Source organism: Cricetulus griseus (genome assembly GCF_003668045.3).
Source record: "Cricetulus griseus strain 17A/GY chromosome 1 unlocalized genomic scaffold, alternate assembly CriGri-PICRH-1.0 chr1_1, whole genome shotgun sequence".
Classification (NCBI taxonomy): Eukaryota; Metazoa; Chordata; class Mammalia; order Rodentia; family Cricetidae; genus Cricetulus; species Cricetulus griseus.
In genome coordinates, this window is record NW_023276807.1 from 112,683,955 (window position 1) to 112,708,793 (window position 24,839).

At 41.9% G+C, this 24,839-nt stretch overlaps 1 protein-coding gene across 2 annotated transcripts in view; it reads right to left on the reverse strand.

Moving 5' to 3' along the window:
- Prom1 (prominin 1) overlaps positions 1-24,839 on the reverse strand; it is a 95,178-nt gene that overhangs the window by 47,698 nt on the left and 22,641 nt on the right. For both annotated transcript variants that reach the window (XM_035452750.1, XM_035452749.1), the window contains exons 2-4: positions 15,907-15,962; positions 8,325-8,530; positions 1,838-1,958 (exon numbers count right to left, since the gene is read on the reverse strand). In XM_035452750.1, coding sequence (XP_035308641.1) covers positions 1,838-1,958; positions 8,325-8,530; positions 15,907-15,962 — 383 coding nt within the window. The remainder of the gene's footprint in view (positions 1-1,837; positions 1,959-8,324; positions 8,531-15,906; positions 15,963-24,839) is intronic.

Sequence of the window (24,839 nt, forward strand, 5' to 3'; positions counted from 1 at the left end):
TATGGATGAGCAAAGGTGGGTCCCTCTATCTCCTGCCTCAGGATCACCAGTAGTGAGAGACTAATAGACACCTAATGCACAGCTCCTAGAATCCGAAGTTCAAAACTAGCTCAAGATCATGTCCACTGTGTCCCTCTGGTCATAAACAGGTCATGAGACAGCCCAGACTCAAGCGGATAGATATACCCCCTAACACAATGAGTTTGACACACAAGTCCATGGCTTGTGTAATCCCCATTGATTACTCCCCACTGGTTTTCTAAGGAAGCATTTATGTACTTATTGACGGTGGCTCAGTGGGCCTGCTTCCTCCTCTCTCAGAAGGCCAGGTTAACATTCTTCTGGAGTTGCCAACCTTCCCAGTGAACACATAGCAGTGTTTAAATTTTCTTTAGTTATGAGAGATAAAACATTTTGCTCTCTTTGGGGACAGTTATATTCCATCTGTCAGTTGCTTATTCAATTATCTGTATAATTTCTGTCTGTTAGTGGTCTTCATATATGTTCACACAGGTAAGTTTTCCCAAAGTCACAGTAATTTATCATCTTTATAAGATGATGAAAGCAATCCTAATTTTTGTGAGCCACTATTACTACTTTTGGCATTTGGGGAGTGAAAAGGGGGGTTCCTGTGGAATCTTCAGGATGTTACAGGAAAAACATTTTGAGTTTTTGTTTATAAGGTGTGGAAAAAGTAATCCCACCTGTACTACACTGTAAAGCCATGTAGAGTTAACTTCTCTACTCTCCACCCTCCCAAATGCTTCCATGACTTTTTTTGATCTTTTGTTGTTGTTTTGTCTTTGTTTTTGTTTTTGCTTGAAGCTATGTGACACACTTCATATGCAGTATTTTGAGGAAACAATCAACCTAGAAAGCCACTTCTTGTTTAAGGACCCAAAAGTGCTGGGGGACTCTTCTCTATGCTGATGCTAAAGAGCATCACACAGTTAAGTCAGCTCCTGCTCAGATACCTTTCAAACCACATTCTGAGCAGGTAACAGATCAACACACTCCTAGGTAACGGACAGAAAGAGTTCCTCCCTGTCCTTGCCTTTTAGTCACTGTTTGCCTTCTTCCAAAATGACCAGTGTGTGTGTGTGTGTGTGTGTGTGTGTGTGTGTGTGTGTGAGAGAGAGAGAGAGAGAGAGAGAGAGAGAGAGAGAGAGAGAGTTCTTCCAAAGGAGACTGACACATCCACACAGATAATAAACAAGTATGCATAAAGCTAAAGAATTCCATCATACTAGTAACTATGAAATGATAACAGGTGAATTTACTGCCACCACCACCAACAACAACAACAAAAATCAAACACCCACAGTGAGACTCTTAAAATTACTAGATACATTTATATGTGCTGTGATTTTGTTACACCTAAATAAAATAATTAAAGACATGTAAGCCCTGATGCTATGGAAACTGCTTTGGTGTATTTGAGAATGGCTCTCTGGCTGTGTTTCTTCATCTACAATACTAAAGGGCAACACCCGTCTATGTGGGTTCACTGGCTTCTTAAAAGGTTTAGCTGACCAACTTGATATGTCAGACTTTGTTGACTCCCCAAGAGAGGCCTTACCCTCTCTGGAGTGAATGGGAGGAAGTGGGGGAGGGAGGAGGAACTAAGGTTAGTATGTAAAATTTAAAAATATTAAATAAAAGATACACAGAGAGCTATTTCAATACCCAGTAATAAAACATGACCAATTAATAATAATAATAATAATAATAATAATAATAATAATAATAATAAAGGTTTGGCTGAACTTCCAAACACACAGGGACTCAGAGCGGCTGACACAAAGTGCCATGGAATGTGCAGGTCGCAAGTTTTTACCTTTGGGGTTTCGCTCAGGAACACTTGCAAGTCTCTGAAATTGCTCTCTGCCAGTTTCTGGGTCCTTTTGATCTGGGTCCTTACCTGGTGATTGGCCACAAAGCTATACATGATGCCAAGGCTGCAGGGAAAGGGAAGAATAAAAAGTGTTGGCCAAGATTCACTGGCATTGGCACCACAGGGGCTGCTTAACAGTCACCTCTGTCCCCTCCCATTGCAGCCTACCCACTAAGGCCACCATTAGCACACCACCAAAATGGGGACCCAAAACAGGACTAAGATCTCTGAAGACAAACCTCCATTTAGGATGAAGCACTGCATTGTGACTCTCATAAATGAACAATATCCACAACAAACGCTGGACGGAAAGTTGCAAAGGTGGCAGGCAGTATCAGGGACATGTGTATATACTCTGTGTGTATGCCCTCATGTGCCCACACAAACACCCCAGTGCACCTGAGCTACCCCCAGAGGAGAGGGAATTGGCGAGATGGTAAGGGGGATTGGAACATTCTGGTGATTTTTCATCTGATTGTTAGCTTCTATATTGTCCAGATTGAAAAGAAATAAGATATTTCAACATTAAAGCACTACAGGAAGGCATAGGTTCATTTCCTACTGCTGTGATAAAATATGCCCACCGTGATTTCCTTCCCACACAATATTAGATTGTGCCCAGGTGCCAATCTTGAAACAAACCATGATACACACTTCATTTATATAAAGCATAAAACCAAAACAAATGATGGTGCTAAAAAAAAAAAAAAACACCATGGTTATTGTGGGGAAGGCCAAGGGCTCTTTAATGACTGGGTATTCTTCATGGAAATTCTTGAATATGTGCTTATGAAAAGGATACTTTCCTCTACATAAAATACACATCATAATGAACTCCAAAATCTTTAACAAAGTCATTTTGCAGGAAAGACTGCATTGTATGAAATTCAAACCTTCTTTGCCACTCATCACAAAAGACTGACTTTAAACATATTAAAATTTCTTAGACTTCTTCTTTTTTTCCTTTTTTCCTTTCTTTTTTCTTTTTCTTTTTCTTTCTTTTTTTTTTTTTTTTTTTTTTTTTTTTTTTTTTTTTTTTTTTTTTTTTTTTTTTTTTTTTTTTTTTTTTTTTTTTTTTTTGCCACCAGCTATCCCTTGATTTGTTGAGGCAGAGCCTCTGAACATTAACATTTTAAAATTTAGGAGTAAATTCCAGGCTTGATGGTGTACCGCTGTAATCCTGAAGCTTGAAAGAGTAAGGTGAGAGACCTCAGAGTTCCGGATAACCTGAACTGTATGAACAGGGACCTTCTCTCAAAATTAAAACAAAACAACCCCCACCCAACAACCTGCAGGGGAGATAAAACCCAAAATACTTTCCAAAATACTTTTAGATATGACCACTAGAGGGCAGCAAGAAATAAATAAATAGTGCAAAAAACATTTTCCACACAGATCCAAAAGACCAAAATTGTTACTTTGTAACTATGAAGCCTACATGGAGATAGATTTTAAGAACAGTTTTGCAAGTAAGAGGTAAAACTTGGGAAAAATGAAGCAGTATACACACACACATACAGATTACATTGAAAAAAATCCTATGTTGCCCAAAATCCCGAGACTCAGGACAGGTATTCATCCTGCAAAACTACTGCTGCATGGGGCTGAAGGGATGGCTCAACAGTTAAGAACACTTATTGCTCTTCCAAAGAACCCAAGTTCAGTTCCTAGCATCCACATTGGGCTGCTGACAGCAAACTGAAATTTCAACTCCAGGGCATCCAATGGCTTTCAAGTTAACTTACACTAGCATGCACATACCTACACAAGCATACACACACACACACACACACACACACACACACACACACACACACACAATCACACATCTGCACATAGACACACGTGGGCATATAATGAAAAATTCTTTTAAGCAAGTAAAAAGTACTGCTGCTTCCGGAGGATGCTTAGTTCATTCATGGCTTCTCTTTCTTAAAGCATGTCTTCCAGTGGCAGTGATGCACAGGTCCTTTAGGGCTCCCAAAGTGGCCCTAACACACCTATGTGGCACATGACTCTGAGCAGTACTTTATTCTGTCAAGTGAGCTGCAGCAGAATGAGTAGGTGAGGGGGAACACGTGACTTGGCACTGGATTCCCCCACACACAACTAGACTCCCCTCCCCACAGTGACACACATACGAGCTCTGCAAACACCCTTCTCTCTGAGCCTCAGCAGCCATCACAAAGGCCAGTTTGGATCTGATGATATAAACCGTTTGGAATTCAGCCTAGACTGTATAAGCTTTGCTCAAGCTGCAAAGGATAGGGGCTAGGGAGCATCCACAAATTCCCTGGGACTTATTTATTTTAAGCTTGAGTCCTTCCTTAGGGCAATCTCAGAAAATGAAGACAGAATGTTCTGTACCATTTGGACTTCATAATGATCCACTACTGTCTGTCCCAAACTTACACTTGTATACAAAGCAGACAGTGTGCCTCAGTAATAATCTTTATTGACTAGCATGACACTCTCATGCTAAGTTAGGACAAGTGACTTAATGATTTTAGAGTTATGTACAGAAGCAAGACACAAATGCATGCACAAATAAAAAAATGTGACAGGGTCTTTATTTAACTAAGTCAGGTTCAAACATCTATGCCATAAGTCAGGATCACTCCTAAATAGACCTGAAATCCACCCTGGGGGACTCTCCCTTTCTCTCCATTGGCTCTACTGGGCTGCAGACCCATTTGGTTACAGAAAAATGTCTAAGTGGACCGGGAAGTCCACTACTTCCTCTTGAACCTTTCCCCTAAATACACCATGGAAGACCCCCCCACAGTGACCTCTGATGGCATGTGTCACAGTGCCTGCTGGAGTTTGTCTTTATTTCTACCTAAGTTCAATGTCCTTAAGATGAGTCAGTAATTACCTAGGGAGGTAATTACTGCAAACAAACTTAATGGCTTTCCCAGCAAATTTTCTGTGTAGATGTTTGTTTATTTAAGTTAAAAATGACAAGTCCAGGGGCTGAAGAGATGGCTTAGTAGTTAGCACTGGCTGCTTTTCCAGAGGACCCAGGTTCAAACCCCAGCACCTGTATAGTAGCTTACCCTGTCAACTTTGCCTAGTAGGAGCCGTCCCTTACAGGGGTGCCTGAAGGAAGTGGTTGGAGACTGAGCTTTTTGCATGTTCTAAACTTGATCTGCTCACACACTATCTGTTCAAGCAGAGTGTGGAAGCAGAAACTGTCCTTGTGTTTTATTATATAAAGGCTTTACTCACAAGATCATCAGTCAGATCAATGAACTGCCATACAACTTTTTGGTCCAACACTGACTGCCAAGAACATAGGTCTAGAAAATCCTACTCAAGATGATCAAAATCATGTTATCAGTAACTCTAACAAAAATCTGTGCTAAACAAAGTCCTGCAAACAAACTTAATGGCTTTCCCAGCAAATTTTCTGTGTAGATGTTTGTTTATTTAAGTTAAAAATGACAAGTCCAGGGGCTGAAGAGATGGCTTAGTAGTTAGCACTGGCTGCTTTTCCAGAGGACCCAGGTTCAAACCCCAGCACCTGCATAGTAGCTTTGTAACTTCAGTTTCTGGTGATCTGACCTTTGTGGGCACTAGGCACAAATGTGATGGACATACATGCATGAAAATAAAACACCCAAATGAAGAAGATGATAATAATAATAATGACAACAATAATAATAATTTTTAAAGTGACAAGTCTAAGACCCTCATGGTCATGCATAGAGCATCAGAGGAAACGGGGTGGCTTGGGACCTGGGAGTTGTCAGGTAGCTGGCAGAGCATTTTTTTCTGTAGTTCTTCAAAGTGCTACCACTAAGTATTGCAGGAACTTCCCAGCATCTACAAACACTGCAAACCTGAGTTTTTATATAAAACCTCCCAATGTGTAAATACTAGCAACTGATAAAAACTTTACTATATTGACGGATACTTGTTTCCAACTATGATCTCTAATTTAAACTTCTCATTTAAACAAAATAGAGAATGAATGGCCCCTTTTGTGTTGATTTAGACACTCTCTGATAGTCACCGTATTTTTAAGCAAATATTGGAGTGACATAAATTAATTTTTCTGCATTTTAACAGTTAACAGTCAATGATAGAATATGAAAACACTGAGAAAAATGGACCTAAGGCAAACTGGCCATAAAACATCAGTGGGTCCCCTTCTCTGTCACATGAAAGCTTTGCTAGGCTACCCAAAGGGTGCTTTGGTGCAGTATAGTAAAATGTTTTCAGATTTTGAGGAGAAGACAGGAATTTTTATTCATAGGACATACAGCATTAGAAACTGTCTGTACATTGTGGAAAATAATTTCCTCCCATACATACTTATGAATAAAGATTTAGGGGCTTTTACAGACTAAATCTTCAGAATCTGAAGACTCTTTTTTCCTATCACTTTCTATGGAAATTGGCCAGTGAAAGCTGAATAAATGCTTTTAGTGGATAACTGATCTCTTCCTTCTCAAATGTTACTTATTTACATTTTAAGCAATCACAATCTCTTATCCCCATCAACAAAGACTCAAGATGTTCAGGTAGGCTACAGTTCAATCTGTGGTTTTTTGTTGTTGTTGTTGTTTTTGCTTTTTGGTTTTTTCCTGAGAATCTTCTAGCCTCCAAGCCAGGGAGTGGTAAGCACATCCTATACTTCGATGAATTTCGGAGGTAGCCAGCTTCCTGAGGGCGAGCCTGATTTAGTCCACCAGGGTAATCATTACCAAAGCTAACTTACAATGATATCCAAAACCTTCCCAGAATGCTAGGTATGGGTAGGTTTTGCTTTTCCTTTTCTTTCCAGATTCATCTTTACTTTTACTTACGTACACACTTGTGTGTCTGTGTAAGAGTGTATGCAACTGAGTACAGTGCTCATAGAGGCCAGAAAAGGGTGTTGGATCCCTAAGGCTGGGATTATGGATGGTTGTCAGCAGCCCAATGTGGGTGCTGGGAACTGAACTTGGGTCCTCTGCAAGAACAGCAAGCACTCTTAAGCACTGAGCCATCTTTCCAGTCTCCTTTTCTGTTAAGTAGCCTTTTGGGCATTCTGACAGTGTAGATGATCTACATAAAGGAGTGGAGTGGAGTGATGAAGAGTGTAAAGGTGAGTAGTACAGTGAAGATGAGTGTAGAGCAGTGGAGTGTAGCTGGGGAATAGGTGTGGATCCAACAGCACAGCCTCATCATAAAGGCTTGTATGTTTCTGGTTTGCCCATCAGCTAGACACTTCTGTCAACAGCAGTAACTACATGGAACAGCCTGGATCACAAAGGGTAGTGCATCTAAAATTTACAAGCAGGAGCAAACAGACAGCAAACTCAAGAAAATCAGGTTTTGAAATGACTAGGAAGTTCTTTACATTCTACAATCTTCACAATTTTACAGGGACTTGTCAACATTCCTTTTGCATCAACTAACAAATGGAGGCCCTGCTTTCTGCTTGTCAGCCTCCACAGAGGTATCAGGAGGGAGGTAAATGCTTCAGGCATTAAGTTTACCAGGGGATGGGGAGATGGCTCAGTGGGTAAAAGTGCTTGCCCCACAAGCATGAGGACTTGAGTTCCAATCCTAGGACACCATATAAAAGCTAGACATTTATCTCATACATCTGCAATCCCAGCACACCTACAGGGAGATGGGAGGTGGAGACAGTAGAATCCCTAGAAATCTGCAGGCCAGCTAACCTAGAATTCTCAGTGGAAAACAACAAAGAGGCCCTGTCTCAAACTTAGTGGAAGGAGAAGGCCTACATCCAAGGTTGTCCTGTGACCTCATACAGGTCATGGCATATGATTGCCTGAATCTACACATTCCAATGTGCCTATACCTCCCCACACACATAAACACACACAATTTTTCAGGATATCTTCAAGAGAGAAAACTACCAAAGGCCAGCTCATGGAGTATGGTAACTTCTAGTGGCAACTTTCTGAGTTGCTGCTAATGTCCCTTTCTGCTTTGTTTCACTTTAAACTCATGTGGTGGGGGCATGCTTGTAATCCCAGGACTCAAAAAGTTGACATAGGCATTACCGGAAGTTCAAGGCCAGCCAGGACTTTTTGCAGTCCTCACTATCTGTAAGTTCAAGGTTAGCCTAAACTGTGTAATGGGATCCTGTCCCAGAAAAAAAAAAAAAGGCTGGGTGTACTGATGCATACCTTTATTAATTAATATTCATTCCAGCACTTTGGGAGGCAGAGGCAGCTAGATCTCTGTGAGTTCAAAGCCAGACTGGTATACATAGTGAGTACCAAGGACAGTCAAAACTATGCAGTGATATTCTATCTGGACAAGAAAGAAAGGAGGAGGAGGAGGAGGAGGAGGAGGAGGAGGAGGAGGGAAAGAGGAAAAGCAAAACAAACTCATGGACTTAAAAGGTAAAAAGAGTCATTCCCCATCACCTTGCAATGCCCTAATAGCTATGGTCCAAGACTTGACTTGCCTCATTAGCAGACAAATCACCAAGAGCGAAACAGCCAAGCATTTCCTCCTATACGGCTCGTTCTGCTTCTGCCGATGGTGCATTTCTCCACCACATTTGTTACAGCAACGGCACATACAAAAGAAGCAGCCCACCAGAGGCATGAGGATAATGAACAGCAGCCCCAGGATGGCGCAGATCAGAATTCCGATTTCATAGTAGGCAATCTGCAATGCAAAGGCAAGACATAGCACATGTCACACAAAACCGAAAGAACATTCCACAGTAGTGAGTACCTCAGTATGCATGCATTTACGTGTTTTTCCACTTAGAAGTGTTCTGTGCTAAAGGAAGTGGAGTGCTGAGTTACTAGAATGCTGGCCAAGAGTTTAATATTCCTTTCAATTGCCTGGAAGTTACCTAAGAACAAGGTCAACTGGGAAATGGTTTACTTTCAACTTCAAAGGTATTTTCTTTTCCAGATGGCTTGAAAATAAGCTCTGCATAGCGAGACATACATGTACAGGGTACTTTATATCAGGAAGACGGAGCAAGTAGAGATTAAGATTTGAGCCATATTGGATGGCATTAACTAGTTACAAACTCAACATTTGCTAAAGAAGATGAGATATGCTGTGACAAAAGGGCACAGAAATTATGAGAGTAGCCAACTAATGACTGATCCAGCTTGAGACCCATACTATGAGAGGGAGCCCACCCCTGACACTGCTTAGGGGGCTAGGACCCAAACATGATTGCCAAAAAAAGAAAAAAACAAGTCAATGAAATGATCCCAATGGTATTCTGCTGTACTCCTAGGTCATTGTCTAGCCCAACTGTAACCAGAGAGGCAGCAACTGCTAAAAACAGGTCCAGAGACCCACAACCAAACCTTAGAACTTGGAGAATCTTGTGAAAAAAGGGGAGGGAGGATTATGGGAGCCAGAGGGGTCAAGGACACCACAAAAAAACCAACAGAATCAACTTACCTGGGCTCATGGGGCTCACAGAGACTGAACCACCAAACAGAAAATTTCACGGGACTGACCTAGGCCCTGAACATATGCTACAATTGTGTAGCTTGGTCTTCTTGTGGGACTCCTAACAGTGGAAGCAGGGGCTGTCGCTGACTCTGTTACCTGCTTTTGGGACCCTTTCCTCATACTGGGTTGCCTTGTTCAGCCTTAGTAGGGTAGGAGGTGCCTAGTCTCACTGCAACTTGATATGCCATTGCTGGCTGATACATATGGAAGAACTGCCCTTTTCTGAAGAGAAAGGAGAAGTGGATGGTTGGGAGAAGAGGGGCGGATGGGGGAGAGGAGGGAGGAGAAACTGTGGTTGGGCTGCAAAAATAAATCAATTAATAAAAATAGGGGAATAAATCCAAAATAAATAAATAAAAGAATTCAAATTTTGAACAAAGTCTAGACATTCTGAGTGAATCAAGCACAAGGAATTTACCCTTTCTGTGCAGACACTAGGAGTAACAATATGGCGCTTATCAGGTCATCCTGAAAACTAGAGATAGGTACGGTTAAAGAGGAAGTGCCTAGGCAATCACCAGGCACTAGCAAGTGGAGTTTTCTATGCCATCCAAGAGGCAGGCCTGATGAGTACAAGGCTTGGCAGCCTGTGTCCACAATGGTCCTGCATTCCCAGAAGCCAACACAACTTCCATACAGAATCACTAGACCTTAATGTATTTTCATTCTCCTTGCTTGCTTTTTCTAGTGTACATGGAACATTGTCCTGGAGGATGAAATAATCTCTCATTCCAGACGAGGCACAAAGTCACTCACATTTCTCTTCTTTGTTTGCTCACTCTCCTGCTGTTTTGTTTTGTTTTGAAGACAAAGTTCCCTATATCCCTGGCTGATCTCACTAGTAATGAATGATGCTCCTGACTCCACCTCCTGGGTACTTCAATTACAGATATGTGTCCCCACGTCTAGTTTCTGAGGATAGAATCCATGGATTCATGAATGCTAGGCAAGCATTCTACCAACTGAGCTACACCCTGAGCCCTAAAGTCCCTCAGATTTCTAAAGAATGCCAATAAACCACAGGTGGACACTTGACAAAAAAGCAAGATAGCAGTGGCTGATGTAGGAGCTAGATGAAGAGAGAAAAACAAAACAGGAACTTTGTCTTGTAGGCTTGCCCTGAGCCTTGATCTCACATCTAACTTCCTGTTTAACCACCTCACCTTATCTCCCCACAGATGGTGTATGTTTTCCTGCATTACCATAGTGTGGCAGTCAAAAAGAGAGCTCAGTGCCACCACTCCCCCTAGCCTGTCCACTGTGTAAAATTGCAGTGACAAAAAGCAGCTGAAGAAAGCATGACCTTTGCTCTTGAAATCTGCGCAAACAAAAAGCATCTCCTGATAAGAAAGATTGTGAACACCTGTATCCTCTGGCCACCTGTTGTGGGGAGTTGCCCACCAGTCAGTGAACTCTTATCAACTGTTCCATAATCACACCTAAATTTTCAGAAAAATGAACTTGGTGACAAACCTGTCATCCTACCAACTAGCTGTCTGTCAACCGTTGCCTTCCTTGCCTCAATGCCAGTCTCTTCTCTTAAATGGCCTGCTGCACAGACAGCAGCTTTATTGGGGTCTGACAACACTGTCAGGGCAAATGTAATGTCTTGGTAGAGAACACTAAAACTGAAGTTGGTTACATCATGCTGGAAGCTCCTGGTCCTCTTACACTAGGAAAATGTCCATCAACATGATGAGCCCCACGGGCAAGAGGGATGAACAATCATGGATTCAAAATGAAGACAACAGCTCACAATCAACATTCAATAGATAGCAATTAACTATAGATGAGCACTCAGGTGTGAACTGGGGCACACCTGACACTTGAATATTGTCCACTTCAATATTAAAATTAAAATGCTATGAAAAAATAAAAAGCAAGGGAAGTTGCCGAGGATGTATATGTGTGTCCTTTTGCCTGTCTACAAGCATCCATTATTAACTGACTAGTTAGCATTTCCTTGAGGACTAATATCATGAGCCAATTAAGAAATCAGCCTAAACACTACAAATTCTCACATACTTACACATTTTGCTAGCATTTATCATCAAATAAAATTATTTAGTACTTAAAGGAATTTAAATATTTTCTGAACCCCAGTAGGTAATAAACACAAATCGAGGAGAGAAGATATATTGAAATATTTATTGTGCATTAGTTTTAGCTTCAAGAAAAAAGTTTATGTTATATAAACCGTCCCAATGTTACTGACTTAATATTAGACAGTGTACCATTTTCTTTCTTTTCCTCCCACCCTGCCACAGCGCTGAAAATTGAACTCAGAACCTCACACATCATACCAGTGAGTGCTCTACCACTGAACTGTATTCCCAGCACTAGGATGTTATCAGAGTTGATTTCTAGGCCACAGGATTTAGCAATTTGTAAATTAATTTTGATGGCTCATGATCTTTGAGCACATTGGAGATTATCTTGACATCAGACAAAGGAAAAATTAAATATGACAGCTGAGACAGAGACAAAACACATAATCTAAACACTACCACAGGGGCGACAGAAAGTGTTGACAGAGACAACGCTACTCATGTACTTGAGACAAACAGCACCTTGGCACAAACAGTAGGCATGCAGTTTACCTTCAAAGCCAAGATTATGTTTTCTGGCTGTGGGAATCAAAGCAGTTGAGGAGTTTGTGTGTAGCAGAGGCAGCATGCATCAAAATAAAACAGAAAAGTCAAATAAGTCATTAACCATAATCATATTCCACATTGGAAAAAATCACAACGGAAGGCTCAACATGAGGAAGAAGTATAGATTCAAGCGTATATTTGAGAATTAGTTTTTGATTGGAGTCAAGTTCTGGAATTCACATTTGGGTTTTTGAAAGGTTCAAAGTCAATATGATCATCAGTTAGGGAAAAGGGAACCACAGGGCAGTTATAGATGCTAACAAGCTTGCTACATGATCTCCATAAAGCAGGTCATGAGGGCTGCTTATAGTCTAAAAGCCAAAATATCCCCTCTAGTATGAAATCTGAAAGTGTTATTCCCTTGTTTAACAGCATCCAATGAAGTTCTGCTCTCTCTCTCTCTCTCTCTCTCTCTCTCTCTCTCTCTCTCTCTTTCTTTCTTTCTTTCTTTTTTTTTTTTCCTTTCTTCCTTTCTTTCTTTCTTTCTTTCTTTCTTTCTTTCTTTCTTTCTTTCTTTTGTTTTTTGGAGACAGGGTTTCTCTGTGTAGTGCTGGCTGTCCTGGAACTTGCTTTGTAGACCAGGCTGGCCTCAATAGCCTGCCTCTGCCTCCTGAGTGCTGTGATTAGAGTTTTGCCATTTCTAATGCAAACTTCCCAGCATGGTCCTTTAGTTTCAAGTCCTCATTCTTGGCCATTCTAAGTTGTCTGTTGTCACTCTGTCAAATTATTTCCTCTCTTCATTTCTCATTCTGACTGCCCAGGTTGTCTCCCTACTCAGGTCATCCATCACTCCCTAGATGAAACTGAAGTTTAAGCATAAATGCTGCTACCTCCAGGAATTCTGGATATTGTATATCATCTTTCCCACTACCCTATAGCCCTGAATTTGCCATTTGAAATAACGTACTCTACTTAGAAGAAATGGCTGCCATATAGCCACCTCCTGTTATACCACCTCCTCGAGAGCAAGCCCACATGCAACAAAACTAAACCGACTGATGTGCTAATGAAATAAAAGCCACAACCCCAAAACAGAGATCAGTGTGGTCTAGAGATGGGGGATCAGTCGGTGATGGTGATGGGTGATGAAGATGAGCCAACCCACAACAATGAGAGGAAAATAAAACAGATCTCAATGAATTCTTCCTTAAGCTAAGTTTTCTTAATTTATAAGCCTATCCCTTTTGGTGGTCTGTGTGAAGGGGGAAAGGGTTGCTATTGTTTCTAAAGGCTGTCTTTGGCAAAATAAAATGAGCTGGCTCTGTCAGTCTTCATTTCACTATTTTGAAGTTTTCTGATTTGGAAATCTGAAGGTATGCAAACTGTTCCTTATCTGGGGCGGATCTTTGTGGCTTTGAAAGAACAATGCGCATGAATCTAATAATTTTTAAATGAAGTGCTGAAAATGTTGGGGGTTGAGGACAGTTCAGATACACATGTCCCTAAGGGTCACCTGAGCATCCTGACAAGTCCCATTCTGTCTTCCTCGGTGAGTCTACATGCTTGATACCACTCACAACTTTGAGTCCCATGTCTGCCAACCGTAAGAACCTCCTAGTGTAACTAATTCCCAAGCTCCTCTCCCCTTATAGTACATAAGTCCAGGACTGGGGAAGACCAAGTATCTATTTTAAGGGAGCCCTCATGTGATGACTACAGATGAGTAATTTGGGGAAGTCTGTCCTCACTTGGTTATTGTGGATGGTCACACTGTATGTAGGAAGGCCACTCTACTCACAAGCTATAACAAAAGGCTAATTCTTTTGTAATTTCTCCAGCCCAAGAGTCAGCCTGACTGATCTATTTGACAGGGCAACAACAAATACCCCCATAGACGTAAGTGGTTGCATTTTTACTGGTCTCTTTCCAAATGAGCTGTTGTACAGGATAAATTTGTTTCTATGTTATACAGCAGTTAAAATCTTAAGGTTTCCACACCTTGCTGTCCTATTAATTCTCTACTCAGTTGCCCATTATAACCATCTAGGGAGCTTTTAAAAAGAGCAGTAACCAGCCCACCCTGAAGAACAATATCAAAATCTTTAGGGAACATCCATGGTATTGCTACTAATGCCACACTGAGTCTCAGTTACCTTATGTGTAGGATAAGTAGAGAGTAGTACCTGACAAAGCTTTTGCAAAAACTTTGCAAAAGGGAAATGGCAGCAAGTGACATGAGGGTTACTTTGCCATGAATGCTTCTTCATGTTTCGGATGAGCTGATACTATACTCATGACGGATACTGACCAGAGCCTATTACAGACAAGAAAACCCAATGATTCCTGCAATCTAAATTCCCTCCAAGATCCCTGGAGTGTACTTTCCTCATGCAGAAATGGGATGTGAGTTCTGACTAGCACTGTGTCTTCGCCCTCTGAAGAGGTGGCAAACAGGTGGCCAAACCACTCCGAGGAGTCTCTAGACCTGGACCCAAGTGAGGTCATGTCCCCATTCTTACCAGTTCCCCGAAGAACCTTTGCCATTTGTGCTATCAGATTAATCAGGCACGCTACTGTTCAAGATACATGGAAAGCAGTAGTCATATTTTGCCCAGGGATATGAGCCAATCTGGACAATAGTTTGGCAATAAAGTGATGTGAGAGCATTGAAGGATCGTTCTCTGCAGCATCCTAGCCGGGTAGTGAGCAGAAGGCAATGTAGTTCCCACTTCACCTGTCCCACAGTCGGTCCTCCTGACAGATGAAAATGGCTTCCAAAGCAGTTTCCCTCTTGGGCATCCCCCCTTTCCTGGTATCACTTACCACAAACTGAGGGTGTGATATGGCTGCTTCTACCTACAAGGTCTGAACTCATTAGCCAATTGGGGCAGTGGGCATTCATATTCAGACTTGTGCTGGCATCTCATTATTCCCCTGGCACCATCCTCAGAGCAGAACAGGAAAGAGCAGCATGCCCTACTCATCTCGCCGAGGGCTAAGAACATGGCAAACACAGTTTCCTGGTGTTTATCACCCTACACCCACCACACAAAGATCTGTCTGCATGTTTCCTGGGTCTTGCACTTGCAACTAACCAAAATCAAAATCAATTCTTCTGTTTAGGTCACAGAAGTAAAGGGGGCGGGTCAGCAGTGCCCCATGGGCTGGACAGAGATCAGTGTGATCCCTCAGTGCTCTCTGCAAGCCCTGACCTCTCACCTCCCATTACCTGGCCTGTGTCACTTTTCTCTCTCATCACTTCCACACCTGACATCAGTGCTCACCTGGTCCCCCAGCACTCCCAGAGCTACCTCCTACCCAGCCCATGCCCTTGTCCGCTCTACTTCTGTCAAGAGTCACTACTTGTAGGCAGGGCTTCTGCTCAGAATTTCTTGATTTTTTTTTTCTGTTTCTTTGAATGTTGCTTCAGACCTGCTTGTATCCTTATTGCCCTTTGCCCTGAAACCATTAAGGTCCTGCTGGGGTTTGTTCAAGAACAGCCTCCCTTATCTCCACCATTCCTCTAATTCAAGCCTTATGCACACCTCGCAGCTGCCCAGCAAACCCAGCAATGAGCACAGGAGAGAAGCAGCTATGGAGCAAACTGTTCTCAAGAAGAGCTTCTTGCCATCTTGCATCTAGCTCCTAAGAATTCTCAAGCATTTCTGCTTAGGGAGATTCTCACCCTTAGCTAAAAGTCAAAACAAAAACAAAAAACCCCTAGTATTTCTTTTCAGGAAATTCTCAAATGACACATAGTGTGTTTTTCCTCAACCACCAATTTTGAAATTTATGCTGCCACTCAAATGGGATCTATAAGATAAAACAATATTCCATAAAAATCCTTAGTCAAAAGAGTTAGCAAATTACAGATAAAATAATGTTTTTTTAAAAACCTACATTCCAGCCAGACATGATTTTTCTCATATTTGCTATTTTTAATAATGAGTAACAACAAAAGGTTACCTCCTTTGAATCAACTGAGAAGTCAAAATTCCTCTGTATGATTTTTCTGACCATTTCTGTAAAGAAAAAAAACACAAAATAGTAAAATTACTCTATCACTAAAAGGAAACAAGGTATACACATAGGTCTACTAAGCCCTTATAAATTATTTTACGTGGACATAGCATCCTTATAATGATAGCCCTGTCTCCTAAGATAGGTAAATGATCAAACTAATGAGTCTAACATTACACTGAACTTGCTAATTTTTCTTTGCATTTATTTATTGAGGGGGTGCAGCACAATGGTAGGATAGGTACACAGTATGGACAAGGCCTCGGGCTCCATCTATCAAGAGCACACTGTGGAGGCCAGAGGACCACTTGCAAGAGTCAATCCCCTCTTTCCACCAGCATGAGCTTTGGGGATCACACTTGGGTCTTTGGGCTTGGTGGCAAGTACCCTTACCCAGAGAGCCATTCCACTGACCCTGAAGTTGCTAGTTTTTATTTTTATTTGTAACCACAAATACAACTTATTTCCAACATTTGCAATATTTACAAATGAGTCCTAAAAGCCAGCCCTATCTGAGAGTTGTTAACATGAGAAATCCATCCTCCTGTCTCTAAGCAGTGTGTGAACACTGTAGAAAAATGTTCACTTTTCCATCAATTCTCATTTGGGGGGCATTTTCTAGCAACAAGTTTTAGACCCAAACTGGACAAGAACCAGGGCTTCCTCAGAAGATCCACCAAGGCATGATTTCAGACAATTGATGCCCACATCATGAGAGACAAAGAATCCCAATGGGAATCCTATGTGGGACAAAGAATCCCAGGGGTTGATGGGAAAGTCAGGGCAGGTCAAGGTCTCCCTTTTAGACAGGCTCTTTCCCATCCCATCACAATGCACAACTGAGCTTTGGTGCTCTGCCTGTTGTCTCACACTGACCTGTACCTACCACTAAAAGATGCCCATGAAAACAAAGATGTTCAGACACTTGCTGGAAAACAACATGAGCTGATGGGTCTTTCTGGGAAGCAATTTTGTCCTGTGCACAGCTGAGACCCAAACCAAGGTACAAAGGCCATGCTGCAGGAAAAGGACTGGGAATTCTGACAAGCTAAGCCCATTCCATCCTACTACCTGTGGGCTGCTCCATCCTGCAGCCACTCAACATTATTCTCGGGTTCCTGGTAGAATTTCACTGAAGTTTCTGTTATTGATGAAATATTTTAAATGAATGGCCATCTATGTATCCAAATATGTTTACCAAGTTATGTTCACTGGGTTCTTGATATAGTTTAGAGGGGAATGTAGCATGATAGCAGAGTGGAAAATGTTCAAATACCCAAGTTCTATCTACAACACCAGAAGAATTAGTCCAGGGGCTTAGGAGACGGCTCATTTGGTAAAGTGCTTACCAAACAACATGACAGCCTGAATGTGATCCCTAGCACTCAAGTGAAAAGCTATGCAGACAGGCGTGCACTTGCAATCCCAAGTCTTGGGGAACAGACAGGACAATTCCTGGGACTCACTAGCCTGACAGTCTAGCAGAATTAGTGAGTCCTTGGTCACACTGAGAAACCTGGACTCAGAAGAGGTGGATGGTGTTCCCTGAGGAACATTATCCATTGGCCTCCATGAACACATGTATGTGCATGCACAATTGTGGGCATGCATGCCCGTGAACACACACACACAGCCTTGCTCACCACCCCAGCCTCCCCACATATACATAGATGTGGGGGAGGGGTGGTCTCAAGCTCTCTCACCTGCTTAGTGTCTAATATTAGGCATAAAACTAATTGCCACAAACAACCTCATTGGAAAAGGGAGATGATGGATAAGTCTCAACTCTCAGAGTTTAGGGTTAGGGTCTTAGTATCAATCAATAAATTGGTATCCTGAGTCTGGGTGTGTGCTATTGTTACTACTAATTCAAAAACCACAGTGTGGAAAATTGCAACAGTGTAACATCCATTCAATTTTCCTCTGAAAACAAATAAAATAAAGTAAAACACTGTCTGAGAGCCCTACTACATATACAAAGATGGGTCTTTACTGGACTAAGTCAGAGGGTTTCCGGGTATAGTTTGGGACACCCTTAGAGTCCCCAAGATATGGCCAGGTTGAAACAAGGTGTGATTTGCCTTTTTGCTAGGTTGACATTTGTACTAAGGTGTAGAAACAATAGCAGATGAAGGCTGGCGACACTGCATAAAGCAAAGTGGCAGTAGCTAACATTCCCAGATTATTACCATTCATTACAAAGCACATACAACATGAAAAGCATTCTTGATAAAGCATTAATATCACATCTATTAAACCCTGATCTGTAAGTTCACATTTTTTAATTACTCTGCATAAGAAAATGGAGACTGTGCATGAAACTCTTTTCTGCACACCACATTATGGTGGTACCAAGTCTTGAGGGCAAAAAACAAAAGCAAAACACTATACCAGCAGTCAGTATAAGCTAAACTAGCCGCCTTTTCATGAAATACCATTTTTTTTGTTGATGTCAAAAGAAAGACTGTTCTGGCAAACCATTTACTCTGATTTGGGCATCTTTCAGATATTTTCCCTAAATTTCAGGGGTACAACCTACAGCTTCAAAAAAACAAAAAAACAAAAAAACTAATGACAGAACATGTTAACAATGATAAAAATGGAGCTTTGAAGCCAAAATTAGAGTTTTACAATAATCCCCTTAGTTGAAAGTTTTCCTCTGTCTCACTCAGTCCCACTGGACCTGTTTCTATCCCACCCTGCAGCCGCTTATGAAATAATCACTCAGAGGTTAGTATTAAATATAATTGCTTGGCTTAGGATTATTACTGGCTAGCTCTCACAATTCAAATTAACCCATATTTACTAGTCTGTGTATTACCACATGGCTGTGGCTTACCCTAATGTTCTGGCATCTTACTTCTATGGCAGTTACATAGTATCTCCTGACTCTGCCTTCTTTTTCTCTGTAACTGTGTTTGGATTTCCTGCCTGACTATATTCTGTCTGGCCATTGGCCAAAACAGCTTTATTCATCAACCAATAAAAGCAACACATACTCACAGCTCACAGAAGGACATACCACATCAACTCCCATTAATAAGCCTGCTTGTTATGATTAGTAGCTATTACAAAAATGAAGTGCGTTGGGAATAAAGAGACAGCTCAGAAGTTAAGAGCATTGGTTGCTCCAGTAGAGGAACTTGGTTCAATTCCTAGCATCCACAATGCAGGTTCACAACTCCAGGGGATCCAATGCCTCCATGTCAGTAAGTGGAGGCATCCATGGCCACATAAGTGGTGCAAAGACAATAAACTGGTTTTTAAATGAGACATGTCCACATCAGAAGACCTGAAACATTCAATGAGTCACTCTTCAGTTGAAAATATAAGTTGTTACAAATCCTCTGTGGAAAAGTGGATGATGGACCTATGGATTTGAATACATTAAAGGAGGAAAAATTAATTCACAACCCATACTGAAAACAGCCTTAAAAGATGAGCATTTATGCCGGTCAGTGGTGGTACACACCTTTAATCCCAGCACTCAGGAGGCAGAGGCAGGCAGATCTCTGTGAGTTCGAGGCCAGCCTGGTCTACAAAGCTACACAAAAAATAAAAGATGAACACTTACCAGTTTGAGTAATGTCAAAGAAAATACCCAGAATCACAGAAATGACTAAGAGACTTTTGCTACACATCTCTGCATGACCAGATGTCCCACTGTCTACTGAGACAGACTGAACTGGAACATAGACACAAGAAAGCAGCTGATTCCCATTAAGCCAGAGGTTAAAGAGATTTGAAAAAAAATGTAGAAGTCAATGTCATTCTCCTCACTTTTTAATTGTTATATATGAAAAGCTGGACATTTTGGTTTGCTTGGTTGGTTTGGAGTTTTTGAGAGAGTGTTACTGAACAGTGCAGACCTGCCTTACAATCATGAGAATCTTCCTGCATTAGCCCACCCTCACCCAGGCTGGGTTTACAGGTATATGAACCATGCCTGGTTTGGAAGGAATTCTTTATACTTACTTTTAAGTTAATTAGCAAATGAACGTTAAGAATTCTCCAGTCTAGTTCCAAACTTGATAAGTATGGACAAATAAAAACAGGAGCCTCTTGGTGAACCAAAATAACCGTTAAATAACTAAAGAGTCATTTGACTCCTCAAAGCGTTGGGACCTCTGAGTTAAGCAGGTTGCATCCCAGCCTTGGGTCAAAGCAATTGCTTTGGACTTCAATCCATCTAGCTGTAGCCAGTAAGTCGTGCTATCACCTCCCTGTTTCTGTGTTGGGGATGTAGGTCAGAAGCCACTATCACAATCTGCAAGGCAAGAGACTAAGAAGCATCAATGGAGAAATATGCTAAATGCATCCTGGGGATACCTGGGAGTTAGACTTTGGACATCTTTCTAGAACTTGTATATGGAGAAGGAGGTGATGATTCAAACTAGAAGCAGCAACAAGCAGGGGCAGCCTGCTCTTGCCCTCAAGATTGTTTCTTTTCCCTAACTGGCTTTTTTTTTTCTATACATACACAGGTTCTGTCTCAAGCTGGGAGCAGTGAAACCCTCCTGTAACACTCCCTTGTAAAGTGCATGGGGAACTTAAAAGATACCATTATGTGCTGTTGATTCATCAGACTTATGATGAGCTTAAATGCTCTTAGATTTGCTGACAGGATCTGTAAGTCAGCATAGTATGTGCCAGTGTGGACAACAGAAACCAGCACCGAAGGCTGTCCTGTGACCTCTGCACATGCCCCATATCACTTGAGCACCATGTGTGCTCAGACACAGGCACACACACATAGGCACACATGCACAATATAACATCTTTGGTGGAGGTCATAGGAAGAGTGCTTACATAGTATGCATAAGATCCTGAATTTGATCCCAAGCACCTAAAAACATAAGCATAAAAACAAAGGCATATTTATGCCACCCACCCCACCTCCAAACCAGATAGACCCAAGGGAGCTGGGCATGACCTCACAGGCTCACCTGGCTGCCATGTCCAAACAGTGTGGGAGTTCAGATTCAAGGGATGGGTTTACTTGACTCTCTGACTTGAGAGGATGGGCTTTTACTGAACTCTGCATTTGTGCTGGTTTGAATAAAAAAAAAATGGCCCACATAGGTCTATAATGAGTGGCACTATTAGAAGGTGTGGCCATGTTGGAGTAAATGTGGCTTTGTTGGATAAAGTATGTCACGAGGGATGGGCTCAAGTCAGTCTCTTCCTGCTGCCTGTAGATCAAGATGTAGAACTCTCAGTTTCTTCTCCAGTACCACGTCTGCCTGCATGCCTGGATGCTTCCCGGCATGATGATAATGGACTAAACCTCTGAACCTGTAAGCCAGCCCCAATTAAATGTTTTCCTTTAAAAGAGTTGCTGTGGTTGCAGGGCAGCAGTGGCTTGTGCCTCTAATCCCAGCACTTGGGAGTAGAGACAGGTGATCTCTGAGTTTGAGGACAGACAGGGCTATACAGAGAAACCCTGTATCAAAAAAACAAACAAACAAAAAAGAATTGATGTGACCATGGTGTCCCTTCACAGCAGCAGTTAACTAAGACAACATTCTTCCACCCTAATCTCCAAACCTGGCAGAACTGCTTGTCTCCATCTGGATTCTCCAAAAATACAAAATGACCAAGGGAACTGAGGGACAGAGATGCTTGTCTACAGATAGAGACAGGAACATGGAGATTAACTTTAAGGTATCATGGCTGCTGGCAAGCCTGAAATCCACAGGACAGGGTGGATGGACATTCAGGCGAGTGTTGATGCTGGGATTTGATTGATCTCACCCAGGAATTTTGATATGCAAAACTGCCAAGTCCAGTTTAGAACTCCTCAAGAAGCCTGTTTTGTTTTGTTTGCTCCTAAGATTTTCACTTGCTATATGATGTCCATCTATATTATCAACTAATTGTAAGTTGAGGGCAAAACACAGTGACCAAGTACATACTTAGCATACTCTAGATCCAGTTTGCTCTCTAGCACCTAAATATAAAGTCAACTAATTTTCAGTGTTGACCCCATCTATAAAATGCACACATGCTAGTGTTAGATGAAGTTACTGGATACCTTGGCCTGACTAAATTGCATTAAAAAAACTGTCTCTCTGTTGGAACTGGCTGCTGGTCATTGTGAAAATAGTTATGTGTGAGGGCAAAAAGGCCTTGTGCTCACAGATAAGCACTGGAGAAGCCAGGAAAGTCAAGCACACAGCTCACCTCTTCAGTGGAATGAACGCCACAGCTGCTCTTCCTGGAATGCCTGGAATGATCTAGTTTGACAACCTGGTGATCCTTTGATGTCTAAAGAGACAGGCTCTGCCTCATCTCCCAGAATTTATGGTTTTACTTATCCAAGACTTTCCCCCTAAATCTTGAGCATTGCTTTTAGACCATAAAACCCACACTTATGAGTTATGTCACTTGTGTTTTTACAACAACAGCCTAAGTGACTCCTGTGTTATCTTAGGGCCAGACTAATCCTGACACCACAGGTGTTATGTTTACCTCTATTAATCTTCCTAGACCCTAAATCTTGGGCACTATTTCTGAGTGAACTGTACCCATTCTTGTGACAGAAGCCAGATGTACTTTGTAAAGAATCTCAATGTAAACATGCCTTAAATTGTTGTTCCCTTGGAGCTAAGTTAATTGTTATTTGAATACTTCTATCAAAAATTGCGCTGTGCTTAAATATGGCTAAAGTAAAAAGATCTGGGCTGGACTCTAGAAGTCCTGGTCCAGCACCAGTTACAATAAAATCAGGCTGAGCCAAGTTTCATTCTGTTCTCTTTATGGATCATTTTTTTCCCCTGCCTGCTGTAAAGCCTGCAGGGGAACCACCACAGTTATCAGGGCAGCAGGTGTGACCAAGCAGAACAGCCCAGAGCAGCCTTGCTTCAATGCAGGAAAGTGAACCATCACTAATAGAAAACTATTTTTTTTTTTACTTTAAAAATTAATATCAGAAGAAGCATTGACCAATCATACAAGAGTTGAGGGATGAGCCTCTGACTTGAGAGGATCAGGCTTTTACTAAACTCTATACTCTTACACCCTATTTTCCAAACTTTGTGAAGAATGTCTTGTATCCATATGGTTTTGTATAGGTGTTCGTGTATGTCCATAAGTATGCATGTATGCTCACTGTGTGCAAGAAGTACCCATGTTGGCCCAAAGGGGGCACTGTACCCCCTGGAACTGCAGTTAGAGATGGTTGTAAGCCACCATGTAAGTGCTGGGTCCTCTGAAAGGCAGCCAGTGTCCTTAACAGCTGATCTCTTGACAATGTGATTTCTCAATGCCAAGGTAAGGGCAGCAGCCAGGTCTCAGGCAGTGCAAGGGTGGGAGGGGACATTCAATTAAAAAAAGAGCTGTACTTGATGATGATATTGGTCTCTGCTTGGAGGCCACTGATTTCCAAGGCTTCTGAGAAGATTTCCATTGGAAATGACAGAGCTAAAGAAATAGTTGCTGAAAGGTTAAGTGTCATTTTGAGAAATTGGGGGGAAATGTCAATATTATCTTCCAGCAATCCTGATGGGTTAAATATGCCTGCCATCACTACAATGATGTATGTGTCTGCTGCTGGACTCCTGAGTCCTGTGGCCAGTACAGTTAAAGTCTGAATTCCTGCGAAGCCTTATTGGACTTTGCAGTTTTTTGTGACAAAATGCCTGGGTGAGACTAATCAAATCCCAACTAAAGTTTTGGCTTGTTTTTTTTATCACCCCCCAACCCCCGATGTTTTTTTTATTTGAATTAGAAACAAGATTGTTTTACATGTCAATCCCAGTTCCCTCTCCCTCCCCTCCTCGCCTATCACCCCACCCAACTAAAACCCTACCTATCACATATCCTTTCTGCTCCCCAGAGAGGGTGAGGCCTTCCATAGGGTGTCATCAGAGTCTATGGTATCCTTTGGGATAGGGCCTAGGCTCACCCCTGTGTGTCTTGGCTCAGGGAGTATCCCACTATGTGGATTGGGCTCCCAAAGTCCACACCTATGCGATAAGTACTGAATTACTACAGGGGGTCCTGTAGACTTCCGAGGTCTCCTCACTGAAACCCATGTCCATGGGGTCTGGATCAGTCCCATGCTGTTTGGCTTGTTTTTTAATGGATTGATGCTTCAGACATTTAGAAGCCAAGTCAGTTTTATCATACTTAGGAAGTGTATGTTCCCACATCTAAGTTCATAATGAAATTAGTCAGGGAGAGCCTCTTTCCCTTTCTCTAAAATACAGTGGAGTGCAACAATGCATACCTGTAGTCCTGACCCTCAGGAGGCTGAGCAGGAAAACTACTTCAGCATAGAAGTTTGAAGCAGTCAGAACAATGTGGGGGTGAGGATAGGGGCACGCCAACAACAACTTTTGACTATTTTTTTCTCCTTTTGTCAGCTCCTGACCATATTTAGTTCTTCATCTTAAACTGGCTGGAGAGCCTCTCCGTGGACATTGGCTTTTACTAGATTAACTAAGATACTCATTTGCTCTCTAGAGGAATGTCTTAGGGTTACTCTTGCTTCAATAAAACTTCATGATCAAAGGAAGTTGAGAAGAAAAGGGTTTATTTGGCTTACATGTCTTGATCACAGTACAGAGGGAAGCCAAGGGAGAAACTCAAACCAGGCAGGAACCTGGAGGCAGGAGCTGACGCAGAGGCTACAGAGGAGCACTGTAAATTGACTTGCTTTCCATAGTTTGTGGAGCCTACACTTTTTAAAGGTTTATTTATTTATTATATATACAGTATTCTGCCTGCATGCCAGAAGAAAGCCCCAGATCTCATTAAAGACGTTTGTGAGCCACCGTATGGTTGCTGGGAATTGAACTCATGACCTCTGGAAGAACAGCCAGTGCTCTTAACCTCTGAGCCAACTCTCCAGCCTCAGATTTTTATAGAACTCAGAC